This window comes from Balaenoptera borealis (genome assembly GCF_965194805.1).
Source record: "Balaenoptera borealis genome assembly, chromosome: 14".
Classification (NCBI taxonomy): Eukaryota; Metazoa; Chordata; class Mammalia; order Artiodactyla; family Balaenopteridae; genus Balaenoptera; species Balaenoptera borealis.
Genome location: NC_138875.1, coordinates 62,793,070 through 62,805,139, shown reverse-complemented (window position 1 = coordinate 62,805,139; position 12,070 = coordinate 62,793,070). Strand labels below are relative to the sequence as shown.

Sequence of the window (12,070 nt, the reverse complement as noted above, 5' to 3'; positions counted from 1 at the left end):
CAGCAGTTTACGATCAGCTTGAGAAATACAATCTACAAGGACCACACTGGAAAAATAAATGAAAATGAGCAGTCACTGTAACTCTGCTGTGTCACCAAGCAGCCTGCCTCCTTTTTCAGCTCAGCAGGGTAGGAAACTAAAATCTATAAATAATATATATAACACTTATTATATAAACGGTCACATCTATGGAGACAAATTATGTATAGAAAGATAAAGCTTTTATTTTTTTTCCTCAATCGAATTCCTCAAGGTATATATTCTTAAAATGTCCAATGAAGAAAATTTCTTGCTGTAGCTCTTAAAGGGTCGAGAAAAAATTAGGAAGATTAAACCCAGAATGAATTTAGGAAAGTTCTTTTGTCTTTATGTTAACTAAATATAGAGCATCATTAGCCCTTTACGTATCTTAAACATTACGTGATATTGAGTGTGATATTAATTCATTACTTATTTGCCAGATATATTTTAGGCTCTTTTTCTGCTAAAGTTTCTCTGTGACATGTGTGTAACAAGATGTCAGCTCATAATTCTAATGTTCACTGACTTTCTGAATCTGGGTCACAGCCCTTGCCTTGTGCCTCCTGGATTCCAGAGACACAGAGAGGTCGGGTACCAGGAAGGGAAGCTCTGGGTAACCCTTATTTAACTGCATCTTTCTTTTTCCTTCTCAGCTCCTGTTGAGAAGTTGTATAGTTGCAAATCATCAGAGCCTAGAATTTCGTAAGGAGTACTCTTCTAGGTAAGGGCTTGATTGCACATATGATGTGTTTCAAGACTCCAGTTACACACACACATACACATACATTCATTAGAATGTGCCTTCTTCCTGCATGTCAGCCTAAGGCCCATGTCTAGAAACATCTCCCTTTGCTCATCCAAAAAAATTTAAGAGCTAAGAACCTACTTAATATAAAATTCTGCTTGCACTAATTAAATGTTCAGGTGCGGTTACCTGGCAGACTGAATTCACAATGCTGTTCTGGCTCGTTCCATTTGTGTATGATGTGTATATTTATCTATTTAGAGTAGATTTTACTGTGTGGAACATTCTACAGCTGTTTCTGCTGTTGGATTGTGATGCTGGTGGCAAAATCTGAGCCACTTCCTTACCATCGAAGTAGTGGAAGTAAAAGGGCTTCAGAACTGACAGGACACAGTTCTCTAAAAGTGGGCTCTTGAAAACTGGGGCATTAATTAAAGTTCACTTATGTCCCTGGGGCTTAAGACCTGAGGGATCACCTGGATGTCCCACTCACCCAGGGGGCCAGATGCTGGCTCCTGTGCTAGGAGTGAGTGCTCTCAGAGTGGCTCCAACGAACGTGACTGTCTATGAATTGAAGAAAAGGCGGAACTTCCTTCCCTCGGGAGTGGCTAGAAAGAAGGGGCAGCCTCACTAGAAGTTTGCCCTTCTGTATAATTCTTCTTTGCTTTGATGTTCCCATGTAACTGCAGGAATCATCTGTTGGTCCCTGGCCTGCCTCCCCCAGTTCCTTTCCCTAGGGTAACACAGCAGAAAATGTCACACCTCAAACTTTTCCGGGAGCAACAGTGTTTGGGAGAGTGGAAATGCCAAAGAGAAATTGAGGATTTCCGGAGAGCTAAACTGAGTATCAAATTCCTAATAAGCAAACATGGTGCAAAAGCTGCAGGAAATCACTTGGGAGAAAGAGAAGGAAGAGCAAGATTCTGCACAGGTAAACCTCAGCAGTGTAGCTCCTGCAGCAGGGAGCCTAAGGTGTAAACAGAAAACAGAATAACTTCTCGTTTAAAGGGAAAAAACTTTGATCTTAGACACCCCAAAGACAGAAGAAGCCTGAGAAGATTTCAGCTGTCCACCAAGGAAGGGAAGATGACTTGGGTCATCCTACCACAATCTCAAGGTCATTTAAGGAGTCAGATCCACAGACTGTGAGCTTGGACTGAGCACTGTGGGTGTAATTGGCTGGACACCCCCACTTCTGCGCGGCTCCTGTGGTGGCCTAAGGCACTTCTCCTGGTGCAGCCGGTGGTGGGCACACCTCCTTCATGGTAGGAACTGGAGCTGACTCTGCTCCACAATGGTATTCACTTGCAAAGAGCTTTCTGATAACTGGAAAAAAAAAAACTAGTCTGTAATTAGCGAAGCAGAGCCTTCCAGCAGTACCTGGTCTCAAGTATCTAAAATGGTTCTAACTAAACTGTGCTCCAGCATGGCAGCAAAACAGCTATCAGACATTGGGAAAGCACCTTAACATTTCTGGATTTCAGTTTCAATTTTAAAGTGAGGGTGTTGGACGAGGTGGTCTCTGAGGTCACTTTTAACCAGGAGAGACACAACACACGGGGCCAAAGAACCAGTACTGCACAAACACTAACAGTGAGTAACCGAGAGCACGACCCACTGTAGTGAGCAACTCATATCTCTGTGCATCCACACCAGCACTTTTACTGAAGCGAGGTGTTATTAAACAATATTTCTCTGTATTGATGACGAACCTGATTATATTACATGAATGCAAGAAACGGTATATGCTGCATTTATTTGAAACTTGAGGAGGCAAAGGCAAGTTCAGTTTCACTATTTGCTATAAAGAACCTGAGTCCATCTCCCAAAATTTAAAAAAAAAACAAAAAAACAGAAAGATGAGTTGACATATATTAAAAACAGACAAAAAAACCCAAACAAACACCTCTGCACCCGCCACTTTGTGTTGGCACCATCCGGTTACTGGTGGTTCATCTCCCAGCCCTGCACGATGGAAAGACGTGGTCTGTCTTGGCAGGTCTCTGTTCCCACAGTGTGACATGTGCTCCTGTCGAGACGTAAAGGGAAGCAAGTAGCTGGAGGGATGACTACATGTAACAGACTTTTAATTGTGTTAAGTGGAAACAAAAGTACAGACAACTCTTGGTGTCCAGCTTAATCAAAGAAATAGTTACCACAGCTACAGGGGTCCCCAGTCTACACACCTCCCGTGTGTGGTAATGGGACCCCCGGCCAAGAAGCTTGTCTCTTTGGCCCTCACAGTTCTCAGCCCTGATGAAACACGTCCAGGGCCAGGCAGATGCTTATGCTCTGCCAAGTTCCATCACTGAACAGGTCCAATAGCTGGGACGGAGCCCTTGTGTCGTTCACGCAGTCGTTTACTCCCTGGTTCTGTCTCACAGCTCTACTGAACGGGCTTCCTCCCCGGCAAGGGGCTGCTTCCAATAGCTTCTCGCCTGCCATGTCTCTGCAGTGCTTCCTGCCTTTCCTACTCCTTCTGCATCTTCTTTTTCTCCACTGCACTCAGCATCTATTACATTGTTCCATGAAGACACGGATATTTGTCAGATTTCTTTACTGCCACATCCCTAGATTTGGAAAACTATCTGGCATGCAACAGGTGCTCAATAAATGTTTGTGGAGTCAATGAGCAGGTTCAATATGGAAATGAGAATAAGTCAGCAATACAAAGATGGAACCATCAACGTCTTCAAAACAGCTGAGACAGTGTGTAGTCTGTGCTCTTTAACACGTAAGGGCCACGTACAGCCCTGTGTTTTTCCTTTAAGGCAGGAGTACAATCCTAAGCCAACAAATCACTGGAGCCCTAACGTGGCCAATTAGAATAGGGAGGCTTGAGTCAGCAGCTCATGCATCTGTTGGTCACCTGCAGCTCGCAGAAACCCTACTTGCCAGTCTGGGTTTCCGACCCCACTCTTGTAAATGCCACTCATCACAGTTCCTCTCCAGGCACTCTTCCACTTCCAGAGCCCCTGGGTGGAGCCACCGTGTACAGCCCAGCCTCCTGACCCAGCTTTTTCCATTAACAAATTGATGGGCAGATGTTAAAGACCCATAATTGAAGCCGCTACATAAATGCAAAGAAGACCATGTTTATCAGCACTGAGCTCGTACTCATTACCTTTTTACTACTTGCCCCTTTCATAGTATGGTAGTAATCATAATACTTTGATTAAAATTTATGTGCCAACTGGGCTGAAATAAAATATATTAAGTGATTTCAAATTTGTCATATTAAAATAATTTGGCCAAGAAAAGAAAATAAGGGAAGATAAAAGGTAAGTTTTATGAGATTAGATATTTTGTGCTGTTACTATTAATAACTTTTAAAATATTTTGCTGATTTTTAGTAGCTAATAATAGCTACCAGTAATTGAGCACGTTACTGAACTACTGAACCAAACTTGATTTCACTCGTCTGACACACAGCAAAGCTAATCTATTGACACCGGGTTGTGAAGGAAAGTGCAGCATTTATTGCAGGGCACCCAACATGGGGCCAGGCAAGGAGAATGGGCAGCTCATGATCAAAAGACCTGAACTCCCTGATGGCTTTCAGGTAAGCGTTTTTAAAGGTAAGGTGAGGGAGAGGGTCAGGGTGCCTAATCAACTTGTGGACGTTTGATTGGTGGCTGGTGAGGTAACAGGGTGGTATTGCAGGAGTCAACATCATCAACCTTCTGGTTCCAACCACTCTGGGGGGTCTGTGTGCCGATGGTCAGCATGTAGTTAACTTCTCCACCTGGTGGGGGATTTAGTATCTGCAAAACAACTCAGGATATTTTCTATTGCCCTTGAGGAAGAACTAAAGGTCTTTGACTTTGTTTAATGGCTAAACTATTGTTTTGACTTGCTTAACTGTTTTCCTTTGTTTCTGCATTTTCTCACTTCTCTGATTAAATTTGCTCTTTGGAAATTGGGGAAGGCCTAGGAGGCTAAAACTTTTCTACAAACAAGAGGCAGGGGACAGAGGGTGGGGTCTGTCACAAGGAAGGCCCCACAGGGTCCTGCCCGGTTTCAGTCCCCCCTTTTCTTTGATATTCCTCAATCCTGAGGGGAACAGGAATGATGACTGCTCTGGCTACTAACTGCTGAATGGGGGCAAAGCCAAATTTTCAGGATAAGAGGAGAGAAAGTCATTGACTTTATTATTTTTTAAAGTTAAGGTATAATTGATCTACAGTGTTTCAGGTGTACAGCAAAGTAATTCAGTTATACATGGGTGTGTGTATACACACACACACACACGTATTCTTTTTCAGATTCTTTTCCCTTATAGGTTATTACAGTATACTGAGTATAGTTCTCTGTGCTATACAGTTGGTTATCTGTTTTATATATAGTAGTGTGTATATGTTAATCCTCAAATCCTAATTTATCCCTCACCCCCATTCCCCTTTGGTAACTGTAAGTTTGTTTTCTATGTCTGTGGGTCTATTTCTGTTTGTATATAAGTTCATTTGTATCATTTTTTCCACATATAAGTGATGCATGATATTTGTCTTTCTCTGACTTCACTTAGTATGATAATCTCTAGGTCCATCCTTGTTGTTGCAGATGGCATTATTTCACTCTTTTTTATGGCTGAGTAATATTCCACTGTATGTATGTACCACAGCTGCTTTATTCATCCATCCACTGATGGACATTTAGGTTGCTTCCATGTCTTGGCTATTGTAAATAGTGCTGCTGTGAACATTGGGGTGCATGTATCTCTTTGAATTAGAGTTTTCATCTTTTCCAGATATATGCCCAGGAATGGGATTGTTGGATCATATGGTAACTCTGTTTTTAGTTTTTTAAGGAACCTCCATACTGTTCTCTGTAGTGGCTGCACCAATTTACATTCCTGCCAAAACAGTGTAAGAGGGTTCCCTTTCCCCCACATCCTCTCCAGCATTATTTGTAGATTTTTTGATGACGGCCATTCTGACCGGTGTGAGGTGATACCTCATTGTAGTTTTGATTTGCATTTCTCTAATAATTAGTGATGTTGAGCATCTTTTCACGTGCCTGTTGGCCATCTGTATGTCTTCTTTGGAGAAATGTCTATTTAGATCTTCTGCCCATTTTTTGATTGGGTTGTTTGGTTTTTTTGTTATTGAATTGTATGAGCTATTTGTATATTTTGGATATCAATCCCTTGTCGGTTGCATCATTTGCAAAATTTTCTCCCATTCCATAGGTTGTCTTTTCGTTTTGTTTATGGTTTCCTTTGCTGTGCAAAAGCTTTTAAGTTTAATTAGTTTATTTATTTCTGCTTTTGTTTCCATTACTCCAGGAAACAGATCCAAAAAAATATTGCTGCAATTTATGTCAAAGAGCATTCTGCCTATGTTTTCCTCTAGTAGTTTTATAGTGTCTGGTCTTACATTTAGGTCTTTAATCCATTTTGAGTTTATTTTTCTATATGGTGTTAGAGAATGTTATAATTTCATCCTTTTAGCTGTAACTGTCCAGTTTTTCCAGCATCACTTATTGAAGAGACTGTCTTTTCTCCATTATATATTCTTGCCTCCTTTGTCATAGATTAATTGACCATAAGTTCATGGGTTTATTTCTGGGCTATCTATCCTGTTCCATTGATCTATGTGTCTGTTTCTGTGCCAGTACCATACTGTTTTGATGACTGTAGCTCTGTAGTATAGTCTGAAGTCAGGGAGCATGATTGCTCCAGCTCCATTCTTTCCCAAGATTGTTCTGGCTATTCAGGGTCTTTTCTGTTTCCATACAAATTTAAAAAAAATTTTGTTCTAATAAAGAAAAATGTTTTTGTTCTAATCCTGTGAAAAATGCCATTGGTAATTTGATAGGGATTTCATTGAATCTGTAGATTACTTTGGGTAGTACAGTCATTTTAACAGTATTGAGTCTTCCAATCCAAGAACACACTATATCTTTCCATCTGTGTGGTCTTCAGTTTCTTTCATCAGTGTCTCATAGTTTTCAGAGTATGGGTCTTTTGCCTCCTTAGGTAGGTTTATACCTAAGTATATTATTCTTTTTGATGCAATGGTACATAGGATTGTTTCATTAATTTTTCTTTCTGATAGTTCATTGTTAATCTATAGAAATGCAACAGATTTCTGTGTATTAATTTTGTATCCTGCAACTTTACCAGATTCATTGATGAGCTCTAGTAGTTTTCAGGTGGCATCTTTAGGATTTTCTATGTATAGTATGTCATCTGCAAACAGTGACAGTTTTACCTCTTCCTTTCCAGTTTGCATCCCTTTTATTTCATTTTCTTCTCTGATTGCCGTGGCTAGGACTTCCAAAACTATGTTGAATAAAAGTGGCAAGTGTGGTCATCCTTGTCTTGTTCCTTATCTTATAGGGAATGGTTTTAGCTTTTCACTGTTAAGTATGGTATTAGCTGTTGTGTATGAGTTTGTCATATATGGCGTTTATTATGTTGAGGTATGTTCTCTCTATGCCCACTTTCTGAAGAGTTTATCATAAGTGGATGTTGAATTTTATCAAAAGCTTTTTCTGCATCTACTGAGATGATCGAATGTTTTTATTCTCCAGTTTGTTAATATGTTATAGTGCATTGATTGATTCATGGACGTTGAGAAATACTTGCATCCCTGGGATAAATCCCACTTGATCATGGTGTATGATCCTTTTAATGTATTGTTGGAGTCAGTTCACTAGTATTTTGTTGAGTTTTACATCTATGTTCATCAGTGATATTGGCCTGTAATTTTCTTTTTTTGAGTGTGATATCTTTGTCTGGTTTTGGCATCAGGGTGATTGTGGCCTCACAGAATGAGTTTGGAAGTGTTCCTTCCTCTGCAATTTTTTTGAATAGTTTCAGAAGGATGGGTGTTAACTCTTCGCTAATTCACCTCTGAAGAAGCCATCTGGTCCTGGACTTTTGTTTTGGGGGAGTTTTTAAATTACTGATTCAATTTTAGTATTGGTAATTGGTCTGTTCATATTCTAATTCTTCCTTGTTCAGTCCTGGGAGATTGTACCTTTCTAAGAATTTGTCCATTTCTTTTAGGTTGTCCATTTTATTGGCATATAGTTGCTTGTAGTAGTCTCTTATGATCCTTTGTATTTCTGTGGTATTGGTTGTAACTTCTTTTTCATTTGTGATTTTATTGATTTGGGCCCTCTTCCTTTTCTTCTTGATGAGTCTGGTTAAAGGTTTATCTTTTCAAAGAACCAGCTTTTGGTTTCATTGATCTTTTCTGTTGTTTTTTGGTTTTGGTTTTGTTTTAGTCTCTATTTCATTTATTTCTGCTCTGATCTTTATGATTTCTTTCCTTCTACTAACTTTGGGTTTTGTTTGTTCTTCTTTCTCTAGTTGCTTTACGTGTAAAATTAGGCTGCTTGAGACTTTGTTTCCTGAGGTAAGCTTGTATCTTTATAACCTTTCTTCTTAGAACTGCTTTTGCCATGTCCTATAGGTTTTTGGGTCATTGTGTTTTCATTTTCATTTGTCTCTAGGTATTTTTTAACTTCCTCTTTGATTTCTTCAGTGAGCCATTGGTTGTTTAGTGGCATGTTGTTTAGCTTCCACCTGTTTGGTTTTCTTGCAGTGTTTTTTTTTTGTTTTTTCTTTTTTGGTAGTTCATTTCTAGTCTCATAGTGTTGTGGTTGGAAAAGATGCTTGTGTGATTTCAGTTTTCTTAAACATACCAAGGCTTGTTTTGTGACCTAGCGTGTGATCTATCCTGGAGAATGTTCCATGTGCAGTTGGAAAAAATGTGTATTCTGCTGCTTTTGGATGGAATGCTCTATAAATACCAATCAAGTCAAGTTGATCTAATGTGTTATTTAAGGCCTGTGTTTTCTTATTGATTTTCTGTCTGGATGAGTTGTCCATTGATGTAAGTGGGGTATTATGGTCCCCCACTACTATTGTGTTACTGTCACTTTCTCCTTTTATGTCTGTTAATATTTGCCTTATATATTGAGGCGCTCCTATGTTGGGTGCCTATATGTTTACAATTGTTATATCTTCTTATGTAGCGTCCCTCTTTGTTTCTTGTAACAGTCTTCAATTTAAAGCCTATTTTGTCTGATGTAAGTATTGCTACTCTCGCTTTCTTTTGATTTCCATTTGTGTGGAACACCTTTTTCCATCCCCTCATTTTCAGTCTGTATGAATTTCTAGATCTGAAGTGAGTCTCTTGTAGGTAGCATATATATGGGTCTTGTTTTTGTATCCATTTAGCCAGTCTGTGTCTCTTGGTTGGAGGATTTAGTCCATTTACATTCAATGTAGTTATCAGTACATATGTTCTTACTGCCATTTTTTTTTTTTTCCGGCTGTGCAGCATGTGGGATCTTAGTTCCTGGGCCAGGGATTGAACCCACATCCCCTGAGGTGGAAGCACGTATTCTTAACCACTGGACCACCAGGGAAGTCCCGTTAATTATTTTGGATTTGTTTTTGTAGGTCTTTTTTTTCCTCTTTCCTCCCTGTGTTCTGTTGTGATTTGATGACTTTTTTTTTTTTTTTTTGATGACTATCTTTACTATTATGTCTGGATTCCTTTTTCTTTTTTGTGTTTTTATCTATTACAGATTTTTGGCTTGTGGTTACCATGAGGTTTTGGTGTAGCAGTATTTATATATACATGATTATTTTAAGTTGCTGATCTCTTAATTTCCAATGCATTTTAAATACCCTGCATTTGTACTCTCCTCCCCTCACAATTACTGTTTTTGATATATTTTACATCTAATTGTTTTTGTTATCCCTTAACTGCTTATTGTGGATACAGATGATTTTACTACTTTTGTCTTTTAACCTCCCTTCTAGCTTTGTGTGTGGATGATTTCCTACCTTTACTGTATGTTTGTCTTTACTGGTGAGCTTTTTCATTCTGCAACTTTCTTGTTTCTAGTTGTGGCCTTTTATTTTTCACCTAGAGAACTTCCTTTAACATTTGTTGTAAAACTGGTGTGGCGGTGAATTCTTTTAGCTTTTGCTTGTCTATAAAATTTTTGATTTCTCCATCAAATCTGAATGAGAGCCTTGCTGGGTAGAGTATTCTTGGTTGTAGGTTTTTCCCTTTCATCACTTTAAATATATTGTGCCAGTCCCTTCTGGCCTGCAGAGTTTCTGCTGAAAAATCAGCTGATAGCCTTATGGGAGCTCCTTTGTGTGTTATTTGCTGCTTTTCATGTTCTATCTTTTATAAATTTTGTCATTTTGACTACAGTGCATCTTGGTGTGTTCCTCTTTGGGTTAATCCTGTATGGGACTCTCTGTGCTTCCTGATCTTGGGTAACTCTTTCCTTTCCCAGGTTAGGGAGGTTTTCAGCTATTATCTCTTCATATATTTTCTCAGGCCCTTTCTCCCTCTCTTCTCCTTCTGGGACCCCTACTAGTGCACTTGATATTGTCCCAGAGGTCTCTCAAATTGTCCCCATTTCTTTTCATTTTTACTTTTTTCTGTTCAGCGGCAGTGATTTCTGCTACTCTGTCTTCCAGCTCATTGATCCGTTCTTCTGAATCATTTAGTCTACTATTGATTCCTTCTCGTGTATTTTTCATTTCAGTTACTGTATTCTTCATCTCTGGTTGTTCTGTTTTCTAATTCTTTGTGAAAAACTTCTAACTTCTTGCTCTGTGCATCCATTCCCCTCCAGAGTTCTTTTGATCATCTCTACTCTGAACTCTTTCTCGGGTAGATTACCTATCTCCACTTCACTTAGTTCTTCTTCGGGGGTTTTATCTTTTTCCTTCGTCTGGAACATAATCTTCTGCCACATCATTTTGTCTAAGTTGCTATTTGTATTTTTATGTATGTGGTAGGTTGGTTACATTTCTTGACCTTGGAGAAGTGGCCTTCGGTAGGTGTCCCAGCACTGGCACCTGCAGGCTGTTTGGTGGGGCCAGGTCTTGGCACTGATGATCCAAGGTGTCAGCCACCAGCCTCAGTAGTGTTCACGCAGCTGAAAGTTCCCCAATATGTCTGCCCCCAGTGTCTATGTCTCCAGGGTGAGCTGCAGCCACCCCCCACCTCTCCAGGAGACTCTTCAAGACCTGCAGGTAGGTCTGGCCCAGGCTCCTATCAAATTACTGCTTTCGCCCTGGGTCCCAGGGTGCATGAGGTTTTGTGTGCACCCTTTAAGAGTGAAGTTTCTTATTTCCCCAGTCCTGTGGGCCTCCTCCAGTTAAGCCCTGCTGGCCTTCAAAGCCAAATGCTCTGGGGGCTCATCTTGCTGGTGCTGGACCTCCAGACTGGGGAGCCTGACGTGGGGCTCAGAACTCTCACTGCTGTAGGAGAACCTCTGCAATATAATTATTCTCCAGGTGTGTGTTGCCCACCCAAGGGAGAGGTATGGAATTTTGATTATATCATGTGTATGCCCCTCCTGTCTTGTTGGGGTTGCTTTTTTTAGAAGATCTTTTCTGGTAGGTTCCAGTCTTTTTCGCCAATGGTTGTTCTGCAGATAGTTGTGATTTTGGCGTGCTCGTGAGAGAAGGTGAGCTCAGGGTCTTTCTACTCCACCATATTGGCTGTCAAATCTTTCATTGACTTTAATTTTAAAGAATTCTCAAGTCTCAAGCTTAGCATCAATATTTTGTATTATGAAAAATATTACCTCTCTCTTTGATTGCTTTGTCTTTTTTTTTCACCACACAGCACAGCACGCAGGATCTTAATCCCCCGACCAGGGATTGAACCTGTACCCCCCTGCAGTGGAAACATGGGAGTCTTAACCACTGGACCACCAGGGAAGTCCCTGATTCCTCTGTCATAGTACCTGAACAAATACTTGAAAATTAGTACTCGTATTACAGTGATGATAATGACCAAAATGCACACCCTTGTAGTAGTCCCTGAAAGAGTCTTCCTATTCCAGATAGCAATCAGAAAAAATAAGTTTTGAAGTGGGTCATTCCTCTTTACATACATTCTGTAACCAAGTAACCTTTGGAATTATTCTAGTTATTTGGGTTTCAGCTTTTCCGGGGTGTAAATATATACATAGCAGGAGCTACTGGCCATTTACACATATATCTCCTTTTTTGCTAAAACAAAATTTAAAGCAATTTTATTTTCTCGTATTATTCTTGTTAAAGAATGTAGTGCCTTCTGCTGGCAGGCTACGTCTTGAGTTGTCTCATTTGCCATTACTATTCCTAAAGTAAGAGAAAGGTTTCATAGTTACAAGAGGAGACCTTATGACCAAAAGGTGGCAGCTGCTAGCAGATAATGTTTTGAGAACAGCTGGTGGTGTCCTTGAGTCTCATACAATTCAGAAAATTTAAGTTCTCAGTAATACAGGAACACGTCTGAAACCATGTCCACAATGGACACCCAGCTCCAT

The 12,070-nt window shown here is 40.0% G+C and overlaps 2 protein-coding genes across 57 annotated transcripts in view; one reads left to right on the top strand and one right to left on the bottom strand.

The window, feature by feature from the left end:
* Nucleotides 1–11,496, top strand: part of SPIRE1 (spire type actin nucleation factor 1) — a 219,072-nt gene extending 207,576 nt beyond the window's left edge. For 8 of the 14 annotated variants that reach the window (XM_082354798.1, XM_082354809.1, XM_082354813.1 and 5 more), the window contains 2 exons: nt 675–742; nt 1,456–1,746. In XM_082354798.1, the coding sequence (XP_082210924.1) occupies nt 675–742; nt 1,456–1,744 (357 nt within the window). In that variant the 3' untranslated portion in view covers nt 1,745–1,746. Of the gene's footprint in view, nt 1–674; nt 743–1,455; nt 1,747–4,198; nt 4,530–11,382 lie in introns of those variants that run through there. The other 6 variants (XM_082354807.1, XM_082354800.1, XM_082354812.1 and 3 more) reach the window with 5 other exon arrangements.
* Nucleotides 1–12,070, bottom strand: part of PRELID3A (PRELI domain containing 3A) — a 109,249-nt gene that overhangs the window by 32,434 nt on the left and 64,745 nt on the right. For 10 of the 43 annotated variants that reach the window (XR_014234296.1, XR_014234301.1, XM_082354894.1 and 7 more), the window contains one exon: nt 11,342–11,433. The exons of 16 other annotated variants lie outside the window; for them this stretch is intronic. Coding sequence is in view for 21 of the 27 variants with exons in the window: in XM_082354894.1 (XP_082211020.1) it covers nt 11,342–11,433 (92 nt within the window). In the remaining 6 variants the exon portion in view is untranslated. Of the gene's footprint in view, nt 1–1,953; nt 2,093–2,503; nt 2,796–3,284; nt 3,837–11,341; nt 11,434–11,758; nt 11,883–12,070 lie in introns of those variants that run through there. 17 more of the 43 variants (XR_014234298.1, XM_082354871.1, XM_082354869.1 and 14 more) reach the window with 9 other exon arrangements.